The 27972-nt window shown below is 31.2% G+C and overlaps 1 protein-coding gene across 1 annotated transcript in view; it reads left to right on the plus strand.

The window, feature by feature from the left end:
* Positions 1 to 16611: 16611 nt before the first annotated feature.
* Positions 16612 to 27972, plus strand: part of LOC118180207 (putative ATP-dependent RNA helicase DDX10) — a 66044-nt gene continuing 54683 nt past the window's right edge. Inside the window, exons 1-7 of the mRNA XM_035349594.2 lie at positions 16612 to 16859; positions 18935 to 18995; positions 19108 to 19238; positions 21902 to 22060; positions 22411 to 22531; positions 26417 to 26531; positions 26822 to 26918. Of these exons, the coding sequence (XP_035205485.2) occupies positions 16695 to 16859; positions 18935 to 18995; positions 19108 to 19238; positions 21902 to 22060; positions 22411 to 22531; positions 26417 to 26531; positions 26822 to 26918 (849 nt within the window). The 5' untranslated portion in view covers positions 16612 to 16694. The remainder of the gene's footprint in view (positions 16860 to 18934; positions 18996 to 19107; positions 19239 to 21901; positions 22061 to 22410; positions 22532 to 26416; positions 26532 to 26821; positions 26919 to 27972) is intronic.

Here is a 27972-nt window from a genome sequence, read left to right on the forward strand (position 1 = left end):
TGCGCTTGAAATTTTGGCCTTTAGGTGGCCGTAGTCTCGCACGCAAAACAGTACATCAATGTGTAACGTGCTTTAAATGTAAGCCCACTCTTTCTTCACAAATTATGGGTAATTTGCCTAAAAGAGTTAATGTTTCAGCTCCATTTTCTATTACAGGTATTGATTTATGTGGCCCTTATTTAGTGAAATTTAAAAATCAACGTAAAGGTATTCTGAATAAATTGTATATTTGTATTTTTATATGTTTCGCAACAAAAGCCATCCATCTTGAGACATTAACAGATTTGACTTCCGATGCTTTAATTGCAACACTTAAACGTTTTACAAGTAGACGTGGCAAATGTTTCAAAATTTATACCGACAATGCTACTAACTTTGTTGGAGCGAATTCAAAATTGAAAAAATTTTATAAGCTCATTAATTTCCCAGACAAAGAATTAGCTAATCATTTTTCGCAAGAAAATATAGATTGGAATTTTATTCCACCCAAATCGCCTCACTTCGGTGGACTTTGGGAAACTGGAATAAAATCGGTGAAGTACCATCTTAAACGTACGATTGGCAATTTTCATTTCACTTACGAAGAATTCGAAACGATTGTCATTCAGATAGAAGGAATATTAAATTCGCGACCGTTTACTCCTCTTTCTAGTGATTCAGAAAGTTTCGAAGTTCTGACGCCAGGTCATTTCTTGATAGGGCGACCTATAACAGCAATTTCTGAGCCGCTTTTAACGGATTTAAAGAAAAACCGCTTAAGTCGTTGGCAAAAAACTACAAAAACTATACAACTTATTTGGAAAAGATGGAAGTTGATTACTTGAATACTTTACAATCTAGATCAAAATGGATGGTTGAAAAAAATGATCTGATGATCGGCCAAATGGTTTTGATTAAAGAAGATTTTCTGCCAATTAACAATTGGCTTTTAGGGCGAATAACATCATTGTACCACGGTTCTGATGGAAAAGTCCGTGTTGTAAAAGTTCGTACCAAAACAGGGGACTTTAAAAGGACAATTAATAAAATAGCTGTATTGCCTATTGAAGTTTAGCAAGTTGTGAATTATGTTACTCAGTTGTTAGTAATTATATTGAAAATTATTTTTCTCAATAATTTTTATATTCATGTTTTGTTCACTTATTTTATTTTTTTCTATACATATTTTATTGTTTACATGAATAACTGAAACTTTAATACTGGTATTTCATAATTAAATTTATGTTAAGTTCTTGCATGTGAACATAGCAAGGCCGGGCGGGATGGTGGCGCATTTTACGCCAACAAATCTCGCCAAATTATCGCCTCCTACGATTGAGGCAACAGACTTGAAGAAGAAATCTAACCGGTCTGACGTGAGCAATTACTTGTAACCGAAGCTCACAATTAAATTGTATTTTGCTTCACTGTAAATATTTGTATATGATGTTTTTCTAAATAAAATAATTAAAAACGAAGCAGTGAAGCTGGTCCGTCGATAAAAAATAACCTTTAAGAAAAATAAGTTTATTCATCCCCATCCGGTAATGGATGTAAAAAATGCACTACTTTTGAACTTATATAAATAATTTTAAAAATTCAATTCTTATTTCGTATTAACTTATGTAAAATAAAGACTATGAAATTTGAGGGGCAATATGTCTCTTTTGTGTCGAATTAACTCAAATTCATATGTCTTGAAACATAAGCTCAATGAAGTTTAGCCAGTTCTTTTAATCTAATTTGTATAGTCCAACATATCATACGGCAGAGGTGGCCTAAGTGCGGCTCATGAGCCTGATACGGCTCTCGCAGGGAATTTGTGCTGCTCATGCATATAAAATATATGTATGAAATATGGTAAACTAAAACTATTCAGTCTCTAAAAAGAAGTAATTAATTAGTTTAGACTCTTTTTACAAAGTTATCAGGGATTTCTTTCTATTTAAAACCTCTTTCACTACGTGTATAATGATGCAAATATGAACTTGTGGCTTGTAGAAAATCTAGATGCAGCTCTCGAACATTCCTGAATTCAAATGTGCGGCTCTTACTGACATGAAGTTTGGCCAACCCTGTCATATTGTATAAATATCAATATTTCGTTTTTCCCCTCAATCATGCAATGTGTTTATCACGCCATTTAGTGTGACACTTAATAGAGTTCACGTTAGTGCTACTTGCTACTATTATTCATGTACAGGAGGAGGAACCCATGTCCTTACCGCTCAAAATTTATTGCTACTCTCTTTTAATAAAATTTAAACGATTCAGAGATATCTGAGGTAAATCTAAACTGTTATTTTTAGAGAACCTGTATTTTTAAGGTGTACGTGTTATTATGCATTGATTACATTTTGGTTAAGTGCATTTTGCGCTTTATAAACAATAAATTTAGTAATTATGTATCACAATGTTAACTGATGAATAAGCATGTTGATTGCACAATTATATACATAGAACAATATAGAATATACCGTAATTAAAATATCGAATACAAATATGCATAACATATTAAAAAGAAAACAGGAAATACTTTTCTATTTCGTAAACCGTGCCCGGAACCGAAACTGTAAAAGATGGGTATGCATGATGGATAGAAAGCTCTACCTGTTGGAAGCATGTGGAAATATGACAATCATTCTCGTAAATTTTTAAGTAGAGAACTGGGTATATTATGCATGAATTTAAACTAAAATTTTCTGTGAAATTAAATGGCACAATTAGTTTATCAGAATCTTAATTCGGTAAAGGGTTAAGGTCATAATTTATGAAACTGGTGTACATAGACTGTTCGCTCGCGGTCCAAGAAGGGAAATGGCATGAGACAGGTTATAAGGTATTTCTCCCACTTCCCTAGCGTGCCTTCGTGGTGTAACGGTAGCACGCTGGGCCGGTATTCCAGAAGTCCGGGGGTTCGATTTCCGGCGAAGGCGGTTGCATATTTTTCATCTTTTCTGCTTCCAAAAAAACCTAATGACTCTACAAGTGGCGCCCGAACTAAAAGGGTTGTGGATGATGATTCTCCGCACCCAGGATTTGGCGACTAGGTCCCTTAAAACCCTAGTCGCCCTTTAAAAAGGGGAGTATATAAGGTATTTCTCCCACTTCCCTAGCGTGCCTTCGTGGTGTAACGGTAGCACGCTGGGCCGGTATTCCAGAGGTCCATGGTTCGATTCCCGGCGAAGGCGTTTGCTAATTTTTCACCTTGCCTGCTTTCAAAAAAACCTAATGACTCTACAAGCTCTACATTATGATTTATGTTTACTAACAGTTTTGATGGAATTTGTTATGATGGATCTAAATTACATCGGTATGATTGCTTTTATATGATAATTTCATTAATCAAGAGGAAATCTAAACTAGGATGTCAGATTTTCCCCATAGCGTGAAAAACTATCGAAAAAACTAGTCTGAAGAAATAGGTTCCTTTTACTAAGAAAACGAAGCGAAGGAAAAAATTTTTTTTTAATTTGTTTCATGTTAATGCTATTATTATGTTTATATTTTATTTATATATCTCACTGCTGTATAATTAATTTAAATATTTTCATTATCTACGTAATTTAAGCAGCCTTCTTGAAATAATCCTTCGTATTTTTGAAATATATATATTGCACACTTGCTGTGAGATGTCCTTTGATATCTGTAAAATTATATACATTCTGGAATTGAAATTCAATTCATACCAATAACAAAATAGTAAAATAACTAATTGTTTTCAAAGAATAGAAAATAAAATTGAATTCAAAGAGAAAACTATATTCCAAAATTGAATCTACATCATCATAAAAACGGAGTATAATTTTTTTTTTTTTTTTTCTGTAGCATGCAATATTTTGTAATTAAAAATGGATAAATTCAAAAGAGGAAACGTTTGCTCTAATCATGCTGAACTAAGTTTCAATTATATTACATTATTTACCTGAAATTTTCAGAATAGCTCATTCCTTTCTATTACACAATTTAATACGAGTATATTGAAAATAGCGTAGGCAATTTTCAATATATTAGTTTCAACAATATTTTTGAAATTGTATATTGTATAAATTGGGGCATGTTTATAAAACATTGAAAAATACAAATTTAAAAAAAAAATATTCATTTGGGGCTTTGTCCCTGATGGACTATTGTTTTCGTTTTGCGATGTCTATGTCTTATCACTTAGTAAGAGGCAATCGACCATTAACGGCCTTTACCAATATATGATACTTGACTTTTAAATGCTTGAAGAATCAAGTAAGTTGTATCCAATAATATGGAAGTACTTGTACACATGCTGTGCTAGAACTCAGAGATTACTAGCGACGGAGGCTTTCTGTGTCGCCGTCCGTAGAATAAGTCAACTTTGAACAAAAGAGGTGCTCGTGTGGCGCCATCTATTAGTAGTGATCAAAAGCATTTTAGTTGACTGAAGCCCTGGTTGCGCCATCTCTTGCAGGATGTATTGTAAGGCATTTTCAAAATTTCACAAAAATTATTCTTTTGATAAGCAATAATTGGCAAGTAAAATGATGAAAAACACAATTTGCAGTACATTGAAACGTTTCACAAGAGTAAAAACTATTTACACACAAAGTCTACCTGCTTTGGCAGAAACAAAGTCCATAGAGCTTTGTAATTTGATAAGTAAATCGTTTTGCGATTTTGCGTTGAATCACTATAGATGTGCGTTTCACATTTCAAACTGTTGCCACCAAATGTTAGAGTCCTGCATTATAATTGAAGAAATTAAATAATGAAAAATCTGCATAAATGTATGTATATTTCTTGCATTGTGATAAAACAACGGTACATAGAGTTATCGAATTTTCAATTATGTAATCCTCCTTCGAATATGGGCATGTGGAAGACCAAATTTGGAGTTTGTTTTATTATCGATTTCATATTTTGTAAAACTTTAACGAATTTTTGAGTAACAAATACAACGATTTAAAAGCAAGCAATAGCAACACTCTGCGGGAGAAAAAAAACCTTTTCATCTCCAGCGGGCGCGGATTTGTGTATGTGAAATTCTAAAGATAGGCTCATTTTAAAATTATTTTGCGACATATCTATTGAACGGGATTTTATGGTTTAGGTGCAAACATGATATTTAATAAATAAAGGTAGCACACAAACGTTAAACCCTGAAGACCTTTAAATCTTTGGACGTTAGAGCTTTGGACTTCATTTAAAATCAGAAACCTTTCAGATTTTTTTGAATTAATCTTTCATTTATAATTTCAGTTTTTAGTATAAATTCTCCTTTCCAACAAATCAGTTAGTATTTAAATTGGCCGACCAGACGGGGAAGTGGCTAGTGACACTGACTGCTGTACCGGAGGGCCCGGGTTCGAATCCAGGAGAAGGCATGAATGTGAATTGTCTCTGCTCCTTCATAGGCGACAACGGTGGTCACCTATGCACCACATATACTTCTGTGAAACCTATTAGATGCCTCCATAATAAAATGACCGCCGATTCTGACCTTAGTAGTGACCAAAGCCTAAAATGGCTAATATTTAAACTGAGGTTTTGAAAGACAGATTGGGTTTCTGTTTTTCACGGCAAGTTATGTTAGTTCCTGCTAGCTCTGGTAAGTTTGTAATTATTCGATAGCAATATGCTGCTATTCAGTTGTTGAATTTGATACGTCGTTTAGAAATTCTGAGGCAGCATAGATTTAAATTTAATGGTTTACAGTTTTTGGCTACTATTCTACGTTTAAATTCAAATATGACTGTTACTTTAGTTCCATCACCACGAGTTGTAGTTAATATTGTTAGCGGGAGAACGCTCACTTATGTTTCAAATTTCTGTTTAAATGAAAAGTTAATTCTATACCTTTCAAGTCTTTGTAATTACTTTCAGACATAGCGATAAATCCGAAGCTTAAATTGTGCCGGGGCTATTGCTACGGTACTTTTTAGCTTTTGGAATAAATCATAATTCTAGTCGGAGCGCACCGGAGCCCTAAATAAGAACCGGGGAGCCCTAAATAAGAACACTTCCGTACTTCTCTTACATGACTGAACAACAATTTCAGTAGAAAACTGACCTCGAAAATTTTATTTTTAGTAATAAAATTATATTAAAATCGCTTATTAAATTTTAATTTATCTCTTTACATTTTATTAAGTTTTAATTTCAATTCTTTATTTACTTAATTAATTATTTAATTTATTTTAATTATTATTATTAGTTTATTTTTGTGGCTAGCGCATGCGCAGAGATGGACGAACTGTCGTAATGATAGGTCGTATTTTGTAGCGTGATGCTTGATCGCCGATATTTCGTAATGCCGGCTTATATGTAATTGTGCATGTGTCAAACATAATAACTGAAGCAGCAAACTTCATATGTGATTAGTTGGGGGGGGGTATTAAATACAGAAAAATGGTGGTTCATTTTCAACAAAAGTGTACTTATGGTGCTTTTTTTTTTTTTTTTTTTTTTTTTTTTTTTGGCTGGACTACGTGTCGAGCTATTGGCAGTTACTAGCACTGCATATGGTTAGCATGGTCGCATTACAGTAAAGGTAAATATTGAATGAAGTATACACGGGGGAGGGGAACTCTTTCAGCTAAGCATGAGCTCATATGATATGATAGCAATGTAGGTAGAAGTGCTTTTTTTCCGCTTATGGAATGCTGGAGTTGTACATACCATGTCTCAGCAAATATGTTATTACATTTTCCTGTAAATTTTTGGGATTTAGTAAAACATCATATTTAATAATGATTATATTTGGTTGAAAGTGAAGAATAAAATTATAATAATTCTTTCTAATTTAATAATGACTGTTCTTAGTTTAGCCTATATAGTTCAGTATTAATAACTGTAACTATAACATGTATTCTATATATTTACCTATTAAATACTTCTGTTAAGAAATGTATTGTTTCTTATAAAATATCAAGTGGATGTATAAAAGTTAATAATTTATTCATTTTAACAGTTTTTATTTAACTCATTTCATCTTCCTTTGCTTCCGTTGTCTAGTTTGTAACATATACAAACATTTACCAAGTGTTATATATTTTCCTTTATATATATATATATGGGGACATATCATGAGTGGCATTGTATTCAAAATATGTATTTAAGTTTTAAAGGAAAATTCAATCTGAGAAATATTTTATTATGTAAGAAATGTTTATCAGAAGTAACATAGGTAATATATTATTTTGAAAGATCATGTTAAGTAATTATTACATTTATAAGTGTTAGGTTTATTTTAGATTTTAACGTATACTTGAGTAATTGATTATTACTATTCTTTTAATAACAGATTTAAATAAATTATAAATCTATCTTTTCTTACTTAGACATAAGTAATTATCACATCTGTTCCTTTTTCTTCATTAAGAGACTGTTAGTTTTCCCACTTTAAAAAATTCTATAATTTTTAATTTAATAATTTGCCTTAATAAGACATAAAAAGTATATTTTATAACTCATAATGATAGTGTTCCTTTTAAAAACTGTTATTAGAAATGTAGGTACTTTTCCTGTTATATGGGCACTGTAAAAGACAGTGTTAAACTATGTGATAACTTGCTGAAGATAGCAACAATGTGATCAGCAAAGTCATCTTGGTTTTATGAGTGAACTGAGCCGCCAAATATCCATATGTTATTATTTGTTTATTACACTTTATTATTCTCATTAAATAAATATAATTTACATGCCGTACAGCTTTGGTTGTGCATTTTTCTAATATTAACCGTAATCTCTGTTCATTGGACTGCAATATACAATGGTGGCAAAATTGTGGACACTTTTGGAAATTTTTATGTTTTTAACTTTGTATGCTTATAGAAAATGTTACGTTTCGCAAAATGCAAACTTGTATATATCTTTTAAAGAGAATTTATTAAATTCAATACAAAACACAAAATTCAATTATTTGCAATACAAAAAAGTTAATATAAATAAAAAACACAGTTATGAAGTGGTTTGTAATGTCTAGCTTTCTTGGCCAATCACTGTTCTTGTTCTGAGAACCAATCAAATGTTAGCAACTGCCAGTAGAAGCTGACATCATGTTTACATTTGAAACAATTCATTATTTTGCTTTGTTTTGTAGAAGGAGGACCTGTTTCTTATACACTGCAATTACAAGTAGGAATTTTTGTAAAAATTTTTAATATTTAGTCAAGAAGCAATGACATCAAATAAAAGAGTAGATTGGACACCTAGAAAGAGATGTAGTGTTATTGTGTTACGAGAAAGTGTTCTTTCCTATGCTGAAATTGCAAGACAGGTGGGTGGTTCAGTGACTACATCTGGAGTCCGAAAGTTTTGTTTACGATATCAGGAGACAAAATTCAATAAAAAACAAAGAAGGAAAAGGCCGAAAAAGGTGCACCACATCTATTGATAACAGAAGAATAAAAAGACTATGTCTCCAAGATAGAAAAATGTCATCAGCGGCCATCAGAAGTGATCTGAATGATGCTGGTGTTTCTGTCAGTTCAAGAACAATCAGGAGAAGATTAACAGATGTTGGACTGAGAGGTAGAATTCCACGAAAAAAGCCTTATCTTAATTTTCAGCAACGAAAAAAAAAAAAAAAAAAAAAAAAAAAACATTACAGTGGGCAAAGGAACACATTAATTGGACAGATCATCAGCGGTCACAAGTTATATGGAGTGATGAAACTAAGATATCGTTATTCGGTAGTGATGGGCGAAAATATGTAAGACGTAGAATAGGAGAAGAGCTACATCCTGACTGCATTCAAGCAACTGTGAAGAACCCAATTAGTGTTATGATTTGGTCATGCATGTCAGCAGATGGTATTGGTCGCTTTCATGTCATCGATGGGACACTGAATGCCAGAAAATACATTGACACTATTCTAGAATCAAAACTTCTACCTTCCATCAGAGATCTCTTTCCTAACAATGCTTCGTTTATTTTTCAGCAGGATTCTGCTCCTTGCCACACGGCCAAAATATCGAAAGAGTGGTTTCGTACAAAGAGCATTAAATTGTTGTCATGGGCAGGAAACAGTCCTGACCTCAATCCTATCGAAAATTTGTGGCACCGTTTGAAAACTCTTGTCCGAATAAGGCGCCAATGAAATAAAAGGGAACTAATTGAGACTATAATTGTTTCCTGGCATCATGTAATAACGAAAGAAGAGCTTAAAACTCTTGTCAGCTCAATCAAACATCGATGTGAAGCTGTAATCAAAAATAAAGGGTACCCTACTAAGTACTGTTAACTCACTGCAATCATCTCTATCTAATGTATATCGATAACTATTATCGTTTAACTTTTTTTGTATTGCAAATAATTGAATTTTGTGTTTTGTATTGAATTCAGTTATAAATTCTCTTTAAAATTATATATACAAGTTTGCATTTTGTGAAACGTAACGTTTTCTACAAGCATACAAATTTAAAAAACATAAAAATTTCCAAAAGCGTCCACAATTTTGGCCACCACTGTATAAAGCATTTGTAATGAAATCTAGAAATTGTTCCTTTTGATGTCACTTCAAAACAGAAGATTTTTTTTATTTCCCAGTCCTCTATGAAAGCATGCAGAACCTATTTATCGGGCCCTGTTGACATTCTCATTCCGAGCATATATGACAGAAATTTAAAAAATTATGCACGATGTTCCATCGATTTAATTTAATGTCTGCTGGACTTGTTTTTGGCTGTGCTAAGCAGCATTTCTGAAACAACAAAATGTTGTTCAGACCATGAACATCCTTGAAAAAGAAACTGTCACTGCAATTTTTTATATCCTGTATAGCATGGCTTTATACTGACTGCTGTTAGAGATATAGTACAAAGATCTAGAATATTCGTGACATTGGCAATTTCAGATTTAGGACTTTGCTACATATTAGATCTTACGTTTAAATCCAGTAAGATGTTAATTATAAAATTAAAAATATGAAATAGTGATTTATGAAATAACAAAGTATGTATGACCTAAAGGGAATCCAAATGTACAAAAAAGAAAAGCTCAATATTTATTTGTTTGCTTTATTAAGCATTTATTTCAATGTAACTTGTTTAATTTTTTGTGCTAACACTTTCTCTTTAATTCTATAGATAGAAATTCTTGTTCAATAGCAAAGTTGCATGGGATTAACCACAAAAAAAAAAAAAAAAAAAAAAAAAAAAAAAAAAAAAAGAAAGAAAGAAAAAAGAAAGAAAGAAAGAAATGAGGAGGAAGCAGTGAAATTACTACAGAAAAAAGGGATTCGTCATAGCTGAAAATTTTGTAAAAATAATTCTGAAATGATGTGTTTTACCAATTACGATACACCAAAATAACGTTTCAATCTTAGATCTTGCCCATAAAAAAGTCTCAGATCTCACACTTGGTTTGAACGATCGCATCTAAATTTCCTTAGAGCTGTAGAATTTATGTACCATTGTACCATGGACTGACCTCAGTTGAGTTCTGTAATCAGTGGCGTAGCTAGAACTCTTGGGCCCCTATGCAAAAAAATTTTCCTGGCCCCTTTCCCTATAAATTTAATGTGCTTAAAATTAAATAAATAAAAAACGCAAAAATTTTTAAAAAATTCAACGATTCCAGGAGCCAATGTTTTCATGATGATTTTTAGCACATCTGGATTAATTGTTAAAAAATAAAAGCACGTTCTTAGGGAACCAGTTGAAAGATATGTAACGTGAAGAAAGAATAAAAAGGAAAATAATTTCCCTTCACCAACTGGTGAAATGAAAATTTGCTTTAGTCTGGGTATTTGACGTCAGATGATTTTAATTCAGTTAATTAAGACTTTTTGTGTGAGTGCGAGAGACAGATTTTTCTCTCCTTTCATTGAGATGCGTACTGATAATAAATGAATAAGTCTATATAAAATGAATAAGTCTATATAAAAAAAGGAACATGTCGGCGTAGGATGCACTAAGAAAAGGAAGAAAATATGTCTACTGATTATTCGATTATAATGCGAATTATACAGAAACAAATTAATACATAAAATAAGTACTTTATAATAAATAGTTACAATTAATTTCCACTTCCACCGCTTTTTGATTTGGGATTGCAAAAGGAGAAACCTTTCCTTTAGGGGGTCGCCTTTAATAATTTTCAGGTTTGAGACTAAAGAATACAAAGAAACTTTTCCTATTTTCCGCTCACTACTATCCTAAACTGGGGTAGGTCATGAAGTTATTATTTCATAGTCGAATGCTGGAATTTTAACTTTTGCAAACACTTGAATTTAGCTGTTTCAGGTGCTTCCAAGAGCCTCCTATCTGCGTCATACAGAGAATTGCGTCATTGCGCCAAATAGGTAGGGGGCCCTTAAAAACTTGAAAGGAAACGAATTCTATTATCTACATATACTTAAGGATTCTAAAGCTAAAAGTAAATTGGAGTCAAATGAAGGCTATTCCTCAACTATATTAATATTAACAATCGTAAAAAAGGGGTTAAACACAAAATCAAAACATATCAAAATTAAAATAAGAATTTATAGTAGTACAAATTCTAAAAATAAAAATGAAAAGCAAAAGGGAAAAAATACAAGATAAAAAATAAAAAAATATTAATTAATCTTCTTTTATTGAAATTCTAATTCCAAACTAATCAAGGGAAAATGAATTAAAACTTCTATATATATATAGTATATATGTAATGGAATCCGTCTTTTAAGTTTAAACATGTTAATGTAGTTCAGCAGGACATTTAAGGGATCCCTAAGCCTTCGGGGCCCTATGCGACGGCATTCCTTGCATACCCTTATTTACGCCACTGTCTGTAATATGCAATACAGTTGTTGATTGGAACAATTATATGCAGAAATTTTTTTAACCATTTTATATCTAGGTATGTCTCATGCCTGTTTCTGAAGTCTGTTAATAAATGTTATTTTATCAAATCCTAGTTTATTTCTCATTTAAACTACAACAGTGCACAATCCTAAATGTTGGAAATTATTTCTTACAAATTTTAATCTTTATGAAAATTGTTAAAAAATATATTGAAGCACTTATGTCAGCAAATTGGAGTTAATGGCAATCGTATGGACATTGAACAGGTTAAGAGAATTCTTAATCGACATAAGATTTACAATATAAAAGCATTTACTGCAAGAGAAAAATTATTTCTAATGTGTCAGCTAAGTAATTTGACAATTGTAACGTTTAAATATTAATTACATTGGCAAAATGACAATTTTATGTGCTACCTCTCTTGCAAGAAATATATCTCATTTTAAAAGCATGAAAATATTTTGACTTCTTTTTAATATTTTTTTCCTCTTATTATACAGCAAGGATTATATACACCATAAGTTTGGCATATTGTTGCTATTTTAGGTTATGTGCTATTAATATATGTACTGCGCACTTACAAGAAATAACTATTTTGAAATTTAAAGTTTGAAAATTATGGCAATTATTTTAATTAATAGTGTCAAGCTGATATAATTACAGAACAATTTTCAAATTTTAATTAAAATCAGATTTTTTAATACATAATGAAAGCAATCTTTCATTGAACATTTTTATAAACAAAATGGTATATATCAAAGAACTATTTACCATTACTTTAAATGGAAAAAAGTTCTCGGATTAGAAAAAAATACCTTTCAAATTATATTTAAACAAATTAAAATTACTAAAATATAAGATGATGTAATAAATATATAGTCTAATTAATAATATATATATTATTAATTAGCATTTAAAATTCCAGCAAGTGCATTATAATTACAGGTGGTTGAGTAATGATTATGTTTAGTATCCTGAGTTGTTAAAGATCTGATAGTAAGAGGTGCAATTTTTTTAGGCAGAAAGAAGAACGAGGATCATTTAGTAGTATCTTAACCATTGCTTGAGTGTGTACTATTCCTATGATTTCTATGCCTGTTTGCTCACAGCACTGGCAGTTCAGGCTTATATTGTGTTATGGTTAGCACAAAATATTGAAATTAATATATTCAATAAACAAACATTTGTTTAATACATGATAAAAGCATTTTGAAAAAACTGTGTTAGATCAGTATACTTTCTTAAAACTAAGGCGTACATTTTTGCAGTCATTGCATTAAATAAAAGTATTAAATAATAATTTCACTTTTTCATTCTAGAAAAATGAAAATCCATGCTTTCTTTTACGACCCTTAGTTCTTTATGAAAGTAAATTTAAGGCCTTTGTAAAAGAGAAGTGGCATAAAGGATTTAGTTATTATAGTCATATAATTCAGGAATAATAAATTTCCAAATATTAGAAATATTTATTATAAATATATTAGGGATTGAGTGGGCTTTCTACTAAAATACAGAACTTGCCAATGTTCAGATATAATTTCATTTTTTGTTTCAAATTATTGAGGTCACATAAGAGATTTTTGAAGAATGAACAAAAAAAAATTGAGTACCACATATATTTTTGTTTTGATGCACTGTATTCATATGATAAATCTGTATTTATTTTGAAAAGCTTAGAATGAGAATTAAAGGGGTGCAGGTTGGTGGCATTTAAATTTCTCTTCACTTTGTGGCATTTGTGTATATAGCAAAGCTTAAATTGTGCCGGAGCCTGGCTCCGATAGGTCTAAGTTTTCGAGATAAATTATAATTTCAGCGGAAGCCCTAAATAAAAGGGCTCAGGCCCTTTTTTTACGCTAGTGAACCACAATTTTAACAAAGAAATTTTGTTTTAATAGTAAACATGGTTTAAAAATCCGATTCTAACTTCTGAATGCAAGCCTGTCTTTCCATAGCACTCAAGCCTTGCAGGTGACGGAGGACGGGGACGCCTGGCTATAACATAGGTAAACAGGCATATGTCCCACGTCCTCCACTATCTCGAAGAAGCAACTCGCTGGAGCGACGTGAGGCTGTACCGGGAGTTTACATGGCCATACAGGGGCTAGATGTCGAGTAGTTTTTACATAGGACGTTGTTAATAACACAAAGTAACTTAAAAAGAATATGTATTCCTCAAAGAACTAAAAGTGACACCCTGGTCGTGCCCGTTTCATGCTAGTGATTTCCTTTGGCCAGAGCTGTAGACTTTCTGAATGATATAATCAAACGGGGGGACCACTGCTGCCACTTGTACCGAAAAGTCTTATATTTATTCTCACGTTGTATTCAGGAAAATTTCTGCTTGACGGCTAGAATTATATATCGGCAGGGCATCGCGATCAGGTAGTCTTGAACTCTTCCCTCTTTATCTTCAAAGCTAGACTTTTCAGTTAAATTTCTTTCCATACCCTTATACTCTTTCTAGAATTCTCACTATTCTCCTTAGTGGAGCTTTAATCGATAATGATACTTGTCATCCCTTGGAATAGTACATTTTATGTATAATCAGGGTTTAAACTCAGCTGCTTCTTAGCACCTAAGTGGAATTGTAATTCCGGACAATGTCTCAAATAAGACGAGGTCCGACACTTTTTTTTTCTATTTAACTATTCAAAATTAATTTAATAATTCATTAAACTTCTCTTTATCTTCACATTTTTCTTACTTAAATTAGATAATTTAATTAAATTAGTTAATATTAATTTTAATTTATTATTTAATTATTAGCTATTTTAATTATTTATTTATTTTTTCTTTTCTTCCTCACAGTCTTCCATAGGGCTCCGGCACTTCTAATTTTAGAAATTAAGCCCTGATATATAGCATGGAACAATAAGTCCTCAAGAGTTAATGGGAACGGAAGAGGGGTAGATGATCTTTGGATCTATCTTCTAGTCATTGTTTCAAAATGAGATAGAGCTGGGCAAATTCATATCGTCACCTATAATGTGTCGAAGGTTTAAACTAATGACAGACATAACTAAGTGCACTCTTGGTCAATGATTTCGTAGACGTTTTTGATGTTACTATCAGAGGAATCTGTGATTATATTTAGAATTTAACTAAATCAAAAGTTATTATGTGTTATTAATTGCTTCAACATTCAATTCATTTATTATTAAATAATCAATTAGTTAAGTAATTTTTCCTTCTATCGTGTCTAAATAATTTTAAATTCCGAAGCTGTTATTTCAATATACATATAGAAACTATAAATTTATTCATTATTCCATAATGTAATGGATGAATTAATATGCTTAACAATTGCAACCTAATGTGCTTTCAGCTGTTGAAAAAAAATGCCTTCAAAGCTTCTTAACTAGAACAATTAAAATAATACCCATACTTTAAGTAAAATTCATTGTACAAAATGTGAGGTACTGAATATCACGAAAAGCAATAAAACATATTGCTCTTTAGGTAGAACAATTTTATGTTCAGATACACGTTTATTGAGACTGCCTTTACCGTCACCATTTTGACGGTATTTACTGACAGTGAATTCTGTGGATGTATAGCAGAATAAAAATATTATATTATTAATTGTTATTTTACCGGCACAAAAGTAGTTGATGAACACTTCTTTCACAGAATCAATTGAGCGTAAGCAATTCGACGCTTCAACAACAGCACATGGATATGTATGCCAAAATGAAACTGATATGCATTCACAGATTCTTTTTTACATACTCATCACGACATCTTTTACACTAATTATTTTTTTTAATTCTGACATGCAAAGCAGATAAACATTGTTTATTTCTGAAACTAGCCTCTTTCTTATTTATCTTGCATGTTGACACACATAATCTTTCTTAAAAATAAACTTTGCTGTTTCCGATTTGCATTGTTTTGTTTCGGAAGATACAATCCAATGCACGTAGGAAACAGGTTCAAAATGTATTTCAAAATCCTCCCATCTGTCTTCACTCTTCAGACACATCTGATTTCAAAGTCTCTCATCCTCTTTTCCTCCGAAATTGAAAGACACTACTTCGTAGGAATATCCATCAAATACAATTTTATAAAATTCATTTTCCACTTCGTTTGACATACTCGCAGCCATCACAGATTAGAAACATAAACTGACAGCGTTATTTCCTTTTGCGCGTGCGCCTGGTGTCACAATTTCGCCAAAACCGGATAAATCGCCAAATTTAGTCACGGGTTGCGTTTCCTAGGGAGGAAGTAAAAATACACGAACGGGTTAATATTCCGTACAAGGAAGTCATGCGGTGTACACATAAAATTACTCTTGGGATTTTTACAAAACTTCACAGTTTGGCATAATATGGGTCATAGAACAAAAATATGGAAAAAAATTGACATGTCACTTCAGAAAAAGTCCGATTTTATGTCAAAATATTTATATTCGGACAATGCTATATACAATCTAAAAAATATCCTAAGTCGCACTTTCGAGACATGAACAAAGCAAGATAATTTCCTCAATCGGCCGAGTAGCATGGGAGATATAGAACTGTCTTTTTTTTTTTTACCCGGAGTGTAATTTAAGTTAAAAAATTGTGGCTCTCAAACAAGGCCAACTAGATATCTAGTTGCTCTCAAAAGGGATTTCAATGCAAAATTAAATACAGCTGCTAACCAAGCCGCCAGCACCAACATTTCTATAGACAGTATAATCAAAGAATAGCTTCTTTGGTATAATACTGAAGAAACAAAAGTCTGTGCTGATGTTAAATTTAAAAGTCAGTACTTTTTATTAACTAGCAGTTTTTAGTATTTTATATGTTTTGAAATTTAACCTAAAATTACAATTTGGCAACAGTGTCATAAACATTTATTTTGCTTGTCTACTTTACAAGCTGTGTTACTTCCACTTTTGTAGCACGTTATTTAAAAATTTACTAGTGTCCACTACTATATATATATTTTTTTTCTAAAAAAAGAAAGAAAATGGGTCCGAATCCAAATTTCGGTCAAAAAAGTGGAAAATTTGGAAAGAAAATTGATAAAAGATTCTTAAGTAAAAATAAATCCATAAAACTTTATAAGGAGAAGAAGAGTAAGATCGATTTATTTAAAAAAGAGGTTGAACAGTTGAAACAAAAATATGAACAAGTATGTATATTTTCATATTTTATTTATCATTATTTTTTACCGAGAGGAGATTTTCTCAGTTATAAAAGAAAGTATTATGTTTTTATAATATCGGCACATTTTTCAATATTAAAAGAAAAAATTCCAATACTTTATCCGCTTACCGAATTTTGGATGTTTGTAATTTAGGTAATAATTTTTGTAAACTTTTCTTATGGAAAGTCAGTCTTAAACTCCGATTTACAATTGCGGTTATTTTTTGCATTTTAAATGGATCTTATTATAATTTTGATGTGAAATATGTATGTTTTATCTATTAATCTGTCATTTTATCTACCTTTTATTTAATGCAGTGTAAGCGTAAATAAACAACGTATTTCATCCAGATTCTGCACAAGTTTTCTAAAATAAAAGAAATATTAGGTAATAAAAGTGTAAAATTGGAGTTATATTTCTGATGCATCCTTAACTAAATTAAAGCCTTTTCCTATTCATGGTGCTATCTGTGATTCAGTCATCAAAAGTTTTGGCACGTATTTTTTGCGAAAGAAAATACTTCATTTGTGTCTGTTGTAAGTAAAGTGAAATGGGAAGTTTTAGGCCAGATGTGCATCATTTTCTTCTCCTGGTACCCCCCTTTTTTTTTCTTTAACCCTACAGTGCTCGCGTAGCATATTGTTAGGTTAAAGTTCACGTCGCATCTCGCAGACTCCAGGTATTTTGCTGTACTAATATATATTTAGGTCATTTAGTTCAAATTTATGAATGCAAAGGGATTATTGAAGTAACACATGTATATTTGTGGCATCATATTACAAACACAAATTAACAAAACTTCAGTTTATGATGAAACTTAATTTTATTCAACTTAGGCGAATACAAATGAAAATACAACTGAAATTATCTCATTTAGTTAGTTGCACGAATTAGCAATCAGCGCATATTTGTTGAGCGTGTTCTAAACATAGAAATTTTTTACAACTGCGGCATTTGTACTTGATGTACTTGATCTTGTAACGGCCACATTCATGACATCTCTGCCTTTTTTTAGCCTTAGCCTCTTTTAGGGTTTTTTTTTCCCTTAGGTAAAATGCCTTTCCGTTAGTTTCAGTAGAGCTAGTAAGCATCCAGGAAGACTTTTCCTTTACCATGTACTGCTGCATGCATAACAATCAGTCAAGCGATAATATCCAACTGAAATTGTAAAGTCGTATCTTTACCACTATGTTTTTTTTATACTAGATTTTAATGTTTTTTTACTAATCTTGTAGAGAACATTCACTACTCCTTCACTCAAGATATTTCAGGTTCTGATACTGAATCACATTCTGAATTGCAAGAAATTAGTCACATACATTCTGAATCAGCAGTTATTGTATGGTTAAAAAAAATGTTTACTACTTGTACATCGTAAATTATCAAATCAACAGTACAACTTTAAAAACTATGACCTAATGAGCATCTACATCCATATCTATATGACTAATCCGATATTAAAAATAGAAAAGATAGTAGCAGAACAGTAAAAGTAACTGAGAAATTAACTTAATGTATACAGCTTATGAGAAAATCAGTCATGATCCAAAAGCAGCACCTTATGGTGCGCAGGCTAAACAGGGAAATGTGTAATTTGAAATAAGACAGCTGTCTTGAAGGCAGCAGACAGAAGAAAATATTTGTGAAGAAAGTAAATCATAAGTTAATAATATTGTAAGAAGAAACACCACCACATTATAGGTTATTACAGCCTTGTAAAATACGTAAGCAGTTAGAAAAAAATTCCATACCACAATTCAAAAATTTCATAAAACATATTGTAAGTCTTTCTTAAATCACATGTTTTTCTGTTCTGTTAATGTAGTAAAAAAGCACAGGAAACATGGACGTTAGTAATAAAGAGTGGGAGTAAACATGATATAAATGTACACTGTACTGTAGCTGATGTAAAAAAATAACATCTGCTTTGATGGTAAGTGTACAGATTTAGATAATGATTCAAAATTATCATTTTTTCCCAAACATTTGATTATATTTGTAATTATTTATTATTATTATTTCTTCACTATATTCTAAATGTGCCTTTAATTCTTTTGAAGATTGATGTTCAGACCATTGAAAAATTTGATGATTTCCCATTATCTGACAGAACAAGAAGAGGTAATCTTATTTTATTTTCTGTTGCACAAAATATATTTTTAGTCTTATGTAATAAATAAAATTTTGTGATCTTAAAAAACCCTTTTTTAATATAAATTTCTTTCTTTTGAAGCATTAAAAGAATGCAACTATGTTACACCCACAGAAATACAAAAAGAATCCATTGGTTTTGCTTTGAAAGGACATGATATTTTAGGAGCTGCTAAAACAGGATCAGGAAAGACGCTGGCTTTTGTCATACCTGTAAGTATATTGCTCTCTAATGAATTAAGTCCTTACAAATAGGAATATTTGTCTTTTTGTAGATTGATTTTAAGCTTTGTAGAGTAGCCTCAACCTTTTTCAACACATTTCATGCTAAAAATTTAAATTTTGGATCAGAGTTTAAATGCTTAAAATGGCAGGGTTTGTCAGAATTTAAATGCCAGGATTAAAAGTTTCCAGTTTCTGGCATTTAATTCTTTTGGAACGAGCACCTCAATCATCCGTCTGCGTTCTTGGGGTAGGGTGCCACTCAGGTAGTTCTCAGAATTAAAAACTTTATCATTGTATTTTCCTTGCCATTTCAACTATAAAAATGTTTCACTAAAAGTATTTGCCTCAACAGTAGCCAAACTCTAAGAAGAATGAATAAAATCTCCAAAATGGGAAGACATGTATCCCCATGTTGCCAAAAATAAAAACGAGTGTTCAGAAGTATGAGAACTTCCCCCGTGAGTTAGTTAGCTTTCACAGTTATGCTTATGCAGTTAACAGCTAGCTTTGTTTATTTACATTACTCAACCCATGATTTCTGCTTTGACTCCAGACTCTGCACATGGCACACGCATTTCAAAAGGATTAAAACTCTAATTGTTGCCTTTTTTTTTTTTTTTTTTTTTTTTGAGAAGGGAGATTAGATAACTAAATTCATCACTAATGCATGTACAGAATTTTTTAATGTACCATAATTAGTTCATGATAGTAAAGGCATTAAGATCTTGTGATTCAGAATTAAACTTGATCAAGCTAAAATTTAAATTAGTGTTTTTATTATATATGTTAAAATTAATTTTTAGATTTTACCAGAAATTATGATTAGTTATTGGTATAATTAGGAATGATATAGGCAAAATATCTGTTGTGGACATCACATGACTTCCTTGTGCAACCTATTAAATTATACGTATTTTTGCTGCATTTCATTTAAACTTATATAGTCAACAGTCGTTAATCCGGACTCGTTGGGACTTCGGCGATTCTGGATTATCGATTTTTCCGAATTATAGATCATCAGTTTAATCTGGTAAGATGGCATGCAGAAATTATAAAATTAAAAATATGAAACCGTAATTTATGAAATAAAGAGCAATTATGATCTAAAGGGTATCAAAATTTACAAAAAAAAAAAAAAAAGCTTAATATTTATTTGTTTACTTTATTAAACTAATGACAAGGAATTTGATTTAAATCATATCAAAGACGGAGTACATCGAGATGAAATACTACATTTAGTAAGGAATTATAAACCAAATAAAATAAAAACATCTGCTCTGAAGATTAGGATAGTGCTGACAGATCAACTTCCAATTCATTGCCCGCCGCGGTGTTCACCCCGCAAAGCAGCGTGAAATTGATAAACAGATTTCGGAATGGTTAGATAAACAAAGGATATGCCTTTATCCATTTTTTGCAGCAATTCCACTTTTTGTTTAATGGACTTCGAAACATGCTTTCGCTTTGTAGATCCTTTACATATTAGTAAATATCTATCAGAAATTCTATTTGACATAATCGAAAGTTCAAGTTTACTTTTATAAAATTGCTCTAACAGTCTGCAAAAAATAATAAGCCGGATCCAATTCGAAAATTAAGGAACAACGCAATCTGCAACATTAACTGAGTTAGATAATTTTAGCTTAGCTTATACCGTCCGTTATACATTAAACGCGCATTCGTAAACGTATTTTGCACACGCATATTCGCAGCCGTAAAGGTCTTACGCGACGCATACGCAGAAAGTTTGTAGCTTTGAGGTCCGGATTATGGGTGTCCGAATTAACGACTTTTGACTGTATCCTAGAATTTCATTAGAGATATATTTTTTATTCAGTCAGCTCAGTTCTCACTTTACAGCAAGGCAAAAATACATAAAAACTCGAAGCATCTTCATTAACAATTGTAAAATACAGAAACAGCTAAAACATCAAATACAATTAAAAAAAAAAAAAAACAATTCTTACAATTGAAAGTAGAGTTTCCATGCCAAAGCAAGCAATTTAGCCAGTGGGCAAGAAGATATATTTTTGGGGGCACAAAATTGAAAGTTTACTTTTGGTCCCACTCAACAAAAATATACTGAAGTTGGTGCACACTGGCTTAATTCACTATTCTACTAAGAGTTTCAAATGTGAACAAATGGTGGCCTCATTAGGCTTAGCACCACTTGCCTTGTGTAGGTTGCTACTGTCATAAGGATTTAAGTTTTACAAAAGTTTCATTCCTTGGCTGGAAGCAGCCTCTGTTTACCATAAGACTTATGGAAAGAAATTCATTTTCTCAATGAATTAACAAGTTGTCACTCTTAATTTTTTAGATTTACTTTTTTTTTTTTTTTTTTTTCTTTAGTATATGTATGCCAATAAATTTCAGTATTAGAATTTTACATATTTTGATATGAAACATTTGTTGTGTCTCAGTTTAAAGTCAAGCATTTTTATAAATATATAATTTGCGTAAAATAGTAGGCATGTGTTTTAAGATCTGTGGTATTAGACAAAAGTAATGATATATATCTCTGAATTTATTTAATCCACATATTTTAATCTTATATTGATAGTGTGACTTCTAAGTATTTAGGAATTGAATTTTATACTTTTTCTGTGGAAAAGGAAATAAGTGTAAATTACAGTGTCTTTATTTTTCAGGCTTTAGAATGCTTATATTGCTCTGGCTGGTCAATACTTGATGGCTTGGGGGTAATCATCATAACTCCCACACGAGAATTAGCATATCAGATTTTTGAAGTTATGAATAAAGTTGGCGTTAATCATCACTTTTCGGTTGCATTGGTTATTGGTGGAAAAGTATGTATCAAAAATATTGTAAAATTAATTTTAAAAATTTTAATATTTTCATGTGAAAATCTGTTTTTAATCATCTTCGGATCTTTTAAATTATAGGAGAACATGGAAGTAAAACTTTTCTAAACTTAGAAGCATATCTCTTTAGCTAGTTATTTCAGTAAACAAAAAAATGGAAATTTTCATTTCAAAAAAATTGATACGGGAAAACGTGGTCAACCAGTGGATAGTTTTATGTTAAAAAGACAAGTAAAAAACATAGGATAGTAATATATAGACTGTTAAACTTCATGATTTTTAATTCAAAGTGCATCATATTTTTCTTCCTTGATACATATATTAATTCTTTTCAGGATTTAGCAAAAGAAAGAAAACTTCTTGATAAATGTAACATTTTAATTTGCACACCAGGGCGTCTTTTGCAGCACATGGATGAAAATCCTTTGTTTGATGCTATGAATCTCAGAATGTTAGGTATGTAACTATATTTTTAACTGAAATTATTTTCTATCCCATTGTCTCATAACATGAAAGATTTTTTTGCATGCTAATTTGTTTCTCTGAAAATTGTTTTCATAGATACCTCTCCAATTATTCAGTGTAATTATAAATTATTTTTCTTGCATTCTGAATAAATTGTATATGGTGTTATTTTCATGTATTTTTTATTAAATATTAATATTCCCATTGTTGTTCTATATTGATAAATCATTGAGTGTAAATTTAAAATATAGTAAAAATAGTTAAACAAAATGTATTAATTAAACTTTTAATAATGTCCTGTTCAAGATCAAGGTTTTCTTGTGATTAATCATAGCACACATAGGATGCCCCTCCCCAAATAGAAATGCAATAAATTGAAAGAATATGCAATGAAATTACATAAGCATGCTGAAAAATAAAAAAGCATGTATGATTATAGTGAAATAAAGTACTTTAGACTGATATTGTGAGAACCATGTTTAAACATTAGTAAGAGAGTTAGCATACAACCTATTTACTTTGTGAACAAACAGGATTTAAAATATTTAAAAAAAAAAAAAATTTTTTTTTTGATTTTTAAAATTTAAAAAAGCAAAAACTACTGTTTTACTAATGCTTAAAATGTGCCTTTTAAGCATGTCAAGCTAGAATATTTATTTTGTTTCCCATAAGTATACTGGCTAATGCTGTAACCAGTGCCCAATACTATAATGATTTATGTTAATTAAATACAATTGAACACAATATTGCATTTCCGTGCAAATGTGAGCAATGGAAATATGCAAATTTGGTGATTAACAATGTGGTACACAGTGGATGTATATTGGAATTCCTGTCTGTAGTACTATTTAAGTTAAATCTGGTTTCTGAGAATGATCAGTATTCAGTAATTAAGCATCATTTAAATGGTAAAGTCAAAAGGCAAATAATTGGTAGAATCAAGGGAGGTCACAAGATGGATACACAAGATTGGGATATCCCTAAAAGCAAGAGTTTGTAACAGCTTTTTAAGCACTGGATCAGTTGATAGACAGTCTGGTCAAGGAAACCCATGAGCAGCAACTGCATTAGAAGACCGTTTTCTGTCTTTGCCAGCTCAATCACAAAGCAACTACAAGGAGATTTGGTTTTAGATCTTCAGGCTGCCACAGGAACTTTAATTAGCCATTCTACTGCTGCATAATGCGTTAACGAGGTTGGACTATATGTGAAAAAACCAATTTCTGTCTCACTCACTCCAGTTTTCAGAGGGGCCCATTTAAACTGGTGCCGTCGTCATGTTTAGTGAAACCAAGGCAGGTGGGCCCGAATGTTGTTTACTGACGAGTTCAGATATAATATGAAAAGTAATTCTACACATGTTTTATTCTGGAAAATGAAAGGAACACCCAACTTGTGTTTCCTTGTCCATGAAATATTCTCTTTTTGCGACTAGCGATTTTAAATTTTGGGGCGGAATCATGACAAATGGCCAAACTGAGTTTCATATCTTTCAAAGAGGTTCTGTAACCGCTCAGAGATACATGCACGAGGTATTAAAACCCCAAATTAGGCTGTTTATGTGTGCTGTTAGCTTATGGTTTTTACTAATGGATGACGATGCTTGGCCTCATTAAGCATATGTGACGTCAGAATACTTGTAAACAGAAGATGTCACTCGAATGGAGTGGCCACATTGCTCACCCTACTTGAAACCAGTTCATCATTTTTGAGATGCTTTGGGTGTCAAATTCCTCCCTAGACCCTCCAAAAGCTGAAAAAAGGTAGTCATTATCCTTTAATTTTGTTCACTGGTGTACAGAGGCTGTTCGCACATTTCTTAGATGATTTTGGTAAGCGGTAATAAAAAAATGTTTGCTGCAAAAGAAGTAATTGCAATTGTACTATGTTTTTAAAAGTCAAAATTATCGTCTGTGGCTTGAAAGTTTTGTTTTTATTCAAAATGGTGAATTTAACAAAGCAGTGGTTCAAAGGCTACATTTACACTCTTCCCGAAGAGAAATATGCATACTCCGTTATCCAAAAACGATGTGAGAGTCATGGTTTTGTAATATTTAGAGCATCGATAGGTAATATCATCAACAAGAAAGGAAAAAAATGTCAAATTGGAGCCTCAAGTGGGACAAAAATCCAAACAAGTATCCAAGGAAAAAACTGACATCTTCGACTATTGCAAAGATACATTGTTTAATGTTAAAAGGAAATCCCCCTAGTCAAAGGACAGTTGCAAAATCATTAAAATGCTCAGTGTCCGCCGTAAACAAAATGATAAACGTTGATTTAAATCTAAAGAAAGCGAAAAAACGCAATGTGCATAGTCTTCTTCCAAAGCATGTCGCTCAATGCAGGACACGCTGCAGAATTCTATATGAGAAACACTTATCCAAAGAAAAATGGAAAACAATTGTCACAATAGATGAAGCATGGGTGTATTTAAATGGCTGTAACAAAAAAAAAAAAAAAAAAAAAAAGAGCCATTTATTATCATAAAAGGGAAGGAAAAAATTTAAGTACATGGTTCAAAGAATCGAAAGAAAGTTTTTCTAAGGGATTCATGATAGTTGCTGGTTTTTCTCATAATGGCAAGTTAAAAATAAAGAGAGTGCAAAAAAATGTCAAGATTAACTTCAAATACTATCAGGAACATATTTTATCGCCAATTTTTCTGAATGAAATACCATCGCTTTACCCACAGTGCCATCAATCTGTGAGACTCCATCAGGACAAAGCTAGCAGTCACATATCAAAATCCACTGTAAATTTCCTAAAAGAAATGGAGCAAAAAACTGGTATCAAGGCCATACCCTTCACTGATATTCCTACTAAATCTCCCGATGTGCCACCTATGGATTTTTGTGCTTTCGGACTTTTAAAAACTGCCTTATCCAAATGTTGTCCCAAAACCGTAACAAGACTCTGGAAAGCTGTTCGGGAGGAATGGGATAGAATACCTCTTCTGCCACTTCAGAAGGCATTATTATCCTGGAAATTGTGGTGTCGAACATTTAAAACACTAGAATTTTATGTAATTTAGTTTTGTGAATACAATATACATCATCTTAAAAAATGTGTGAACAGCCTCTGTTTATTAAATTGTTATATATCATGAACAATGCTAGGTACTATCTTTTAATCAATGAAGTATGTTAAAAGTATAATGAATTTGTTCTGAAATTGATAATTAAGATAAACTTTGCATAGGATTGCAAAAAATTATTTATTATGTTCAGATGTATTATTACATATATGTTATAAATCAGTTACATGTGCTGAAAGTAAACCTATATTTAAAAGCAGGTTACCCCAGCCGTGGATGAAATTTTTGTGACATTTGCTTTAAATTCAAAATAGTTTAGATACTCTGAGGTAAAAGTAATGTATTCATGCAGGAATTTTAGTGTGATTACTTTAATTCAAACGAATCCTACAGGTACATATTTAAAGACTGAAAAATTCATATCTGTACAATCACAATGAAAGTCATTAAAACTTGGAATGCATAAGAAAATGATAAAACTTATTAAAACTGAAGAATTGTTATGTTAATGGTTTCCTGAAAAATAATTACACAGATGTATTCCAGAATTTCACGCATTTTAAAAATGACAACTTCTAATGTGATTGCACAATACATAATTACCTAACAGATGTTGAGGTAATTTCGAAATTATTTAAAATGAGAAGTGATATTGTGGAAATCAGTGAGGTAATAGTCATGTAAAAAAAAAAGAAGTCAGTCTTAACATTCATTTGATAGTATACTGTTCTGTATATGTGTTACTTTGAAACTTTTATAGTTATTTTGAACATGTGCATAAGGTATTATATTAAAATTAATTCAGTTTTTGAATTAATAATCATTTCTCAATTTTCTAGTCCTGGATGAAGCAGACAGAATACTTGACTTGGGTTTTGAGAAAACAATGAATGCTATCTTGGAAAATTTGCCACAAGAGAGGCAAACAGTTTTATTTTCAGCCACACAGACAAAGTATTTCTATTCTACATTTTGTTTTATTTACATATTGCTTAAAACTTGAATAGCAGCTTTTTAAAAATGCATGTATAATTTATATATATAGCTGTTATTATTAGCTTGCATAATTAGCTTACAACCTTAATTATACTAACTAAACAAAAAAGGAGATTTAGATAAAATAGACTTTGTTAGTGTGTTCAAATTTGTTTACTCTCAAAGTATCTGATAAAATTCTCTGTTTATTGTCATTTTATTTTTCTGTTATTTTTAAAATCTTTATGTAAACTTGTTTTCCATTCAAGGTCTGTTAGAGATTTAGCCAGATTAAGTTTAAAAAACCCAGTTTATGTCTCAGTTCATGAAAATGCAAAGCACACAACACCAGATACTTTGGTACAAGTAAGTATTATTAATTAATATTATATAATATCTTATTCTAATTTTTAAATGTGTGACAAGGCATACTTACATAATTCTTCAATAAAAATGTATTATTTTATGAAAAAACAAAATTGGTATAATTTTAGCTATCCTGAAAATGTTCTGTTATTTTCAGCACACTCAGATTATGTCCAAGCTCAAAAATTTAGTTATGGCTAACGGGATAGTTTTGATCTTTCTATTTGCTGCATTATAAAAATATATTGCTTATGAGAATAATTAAATGAATCATTTGAAAATAGTATGTATTTTCAGTAAAGTTTGAAAAGTGTCATCTATATTTATATCCATTACCATTGCAAAGAAAATATATTTATAATAGCATATATTACTGTACCTCCAATATGAAATTTCTGTTTAACTCTTCAACTTGTGTATTATTATATGAATACAAAATTAAATCTTTTTTTAGAGTTCTAAACTGTATCCTTATACATTATTTTTTAAATTCCATTTAACTAATAATGCTCTTTTTAATAATAGTTTTACAGAGTTGCCAACTCTCCCGATTTTCAACCAATCTCCCGCCAACCCGATTTACAATATATTTCTCCCGACTTTTTCTTATTCTTAAAATTTCTCACGATTTTTATGGAACTTGGCTTAATACTTCGTTATATGAACAAAAAAAGAAAAGTGATTTTGGACATCTGAAAGCAATTGAATTTTATCTAGATTATATCTAAAACAAAACCTTGCGAATCAGATGAGAATTTCTGCTTTGTGAGTGAGAGATTATGTATCCAGAAACGTCATTCTCCAGTTCTCTAATGGGCATCGAGCTCCACTGCGTGTCATCTGGCATATATCGGCCAATAAGCACAAAGCAAGCTCAAAGCTGTTAATTGTATGTTCTTTAGTTATTTCGTTCATCTTGTCCTGAGTTGTGTGAATACACGTGCCTTCGGGAAATAGTTTTAGAAATTATCATCTTTTGTTATGTCTGTGAGAAAGGTGAAATACTCGTGTATGTTTAAAAAATCGTACACAGTTAACTTTCCTTCCATTATTT

The sequence above is a fragment of the Stegodyphus dumicola genome, chromosome 9, assembly GCF_044657685.1.
Source record: "Stegodyphus dumicola isolate Sdum_Otavi_A_Nest chromosome 9, ASM4465768v1".
In the NCBI taxonomy this organism is placed as follows: domain Eukaryota; kingdom Metazoa; phylum Arthropoda; class Arachnida; order Araneae; family Eresidae; genus Stegodyphus; species Stegodyphus dumicola.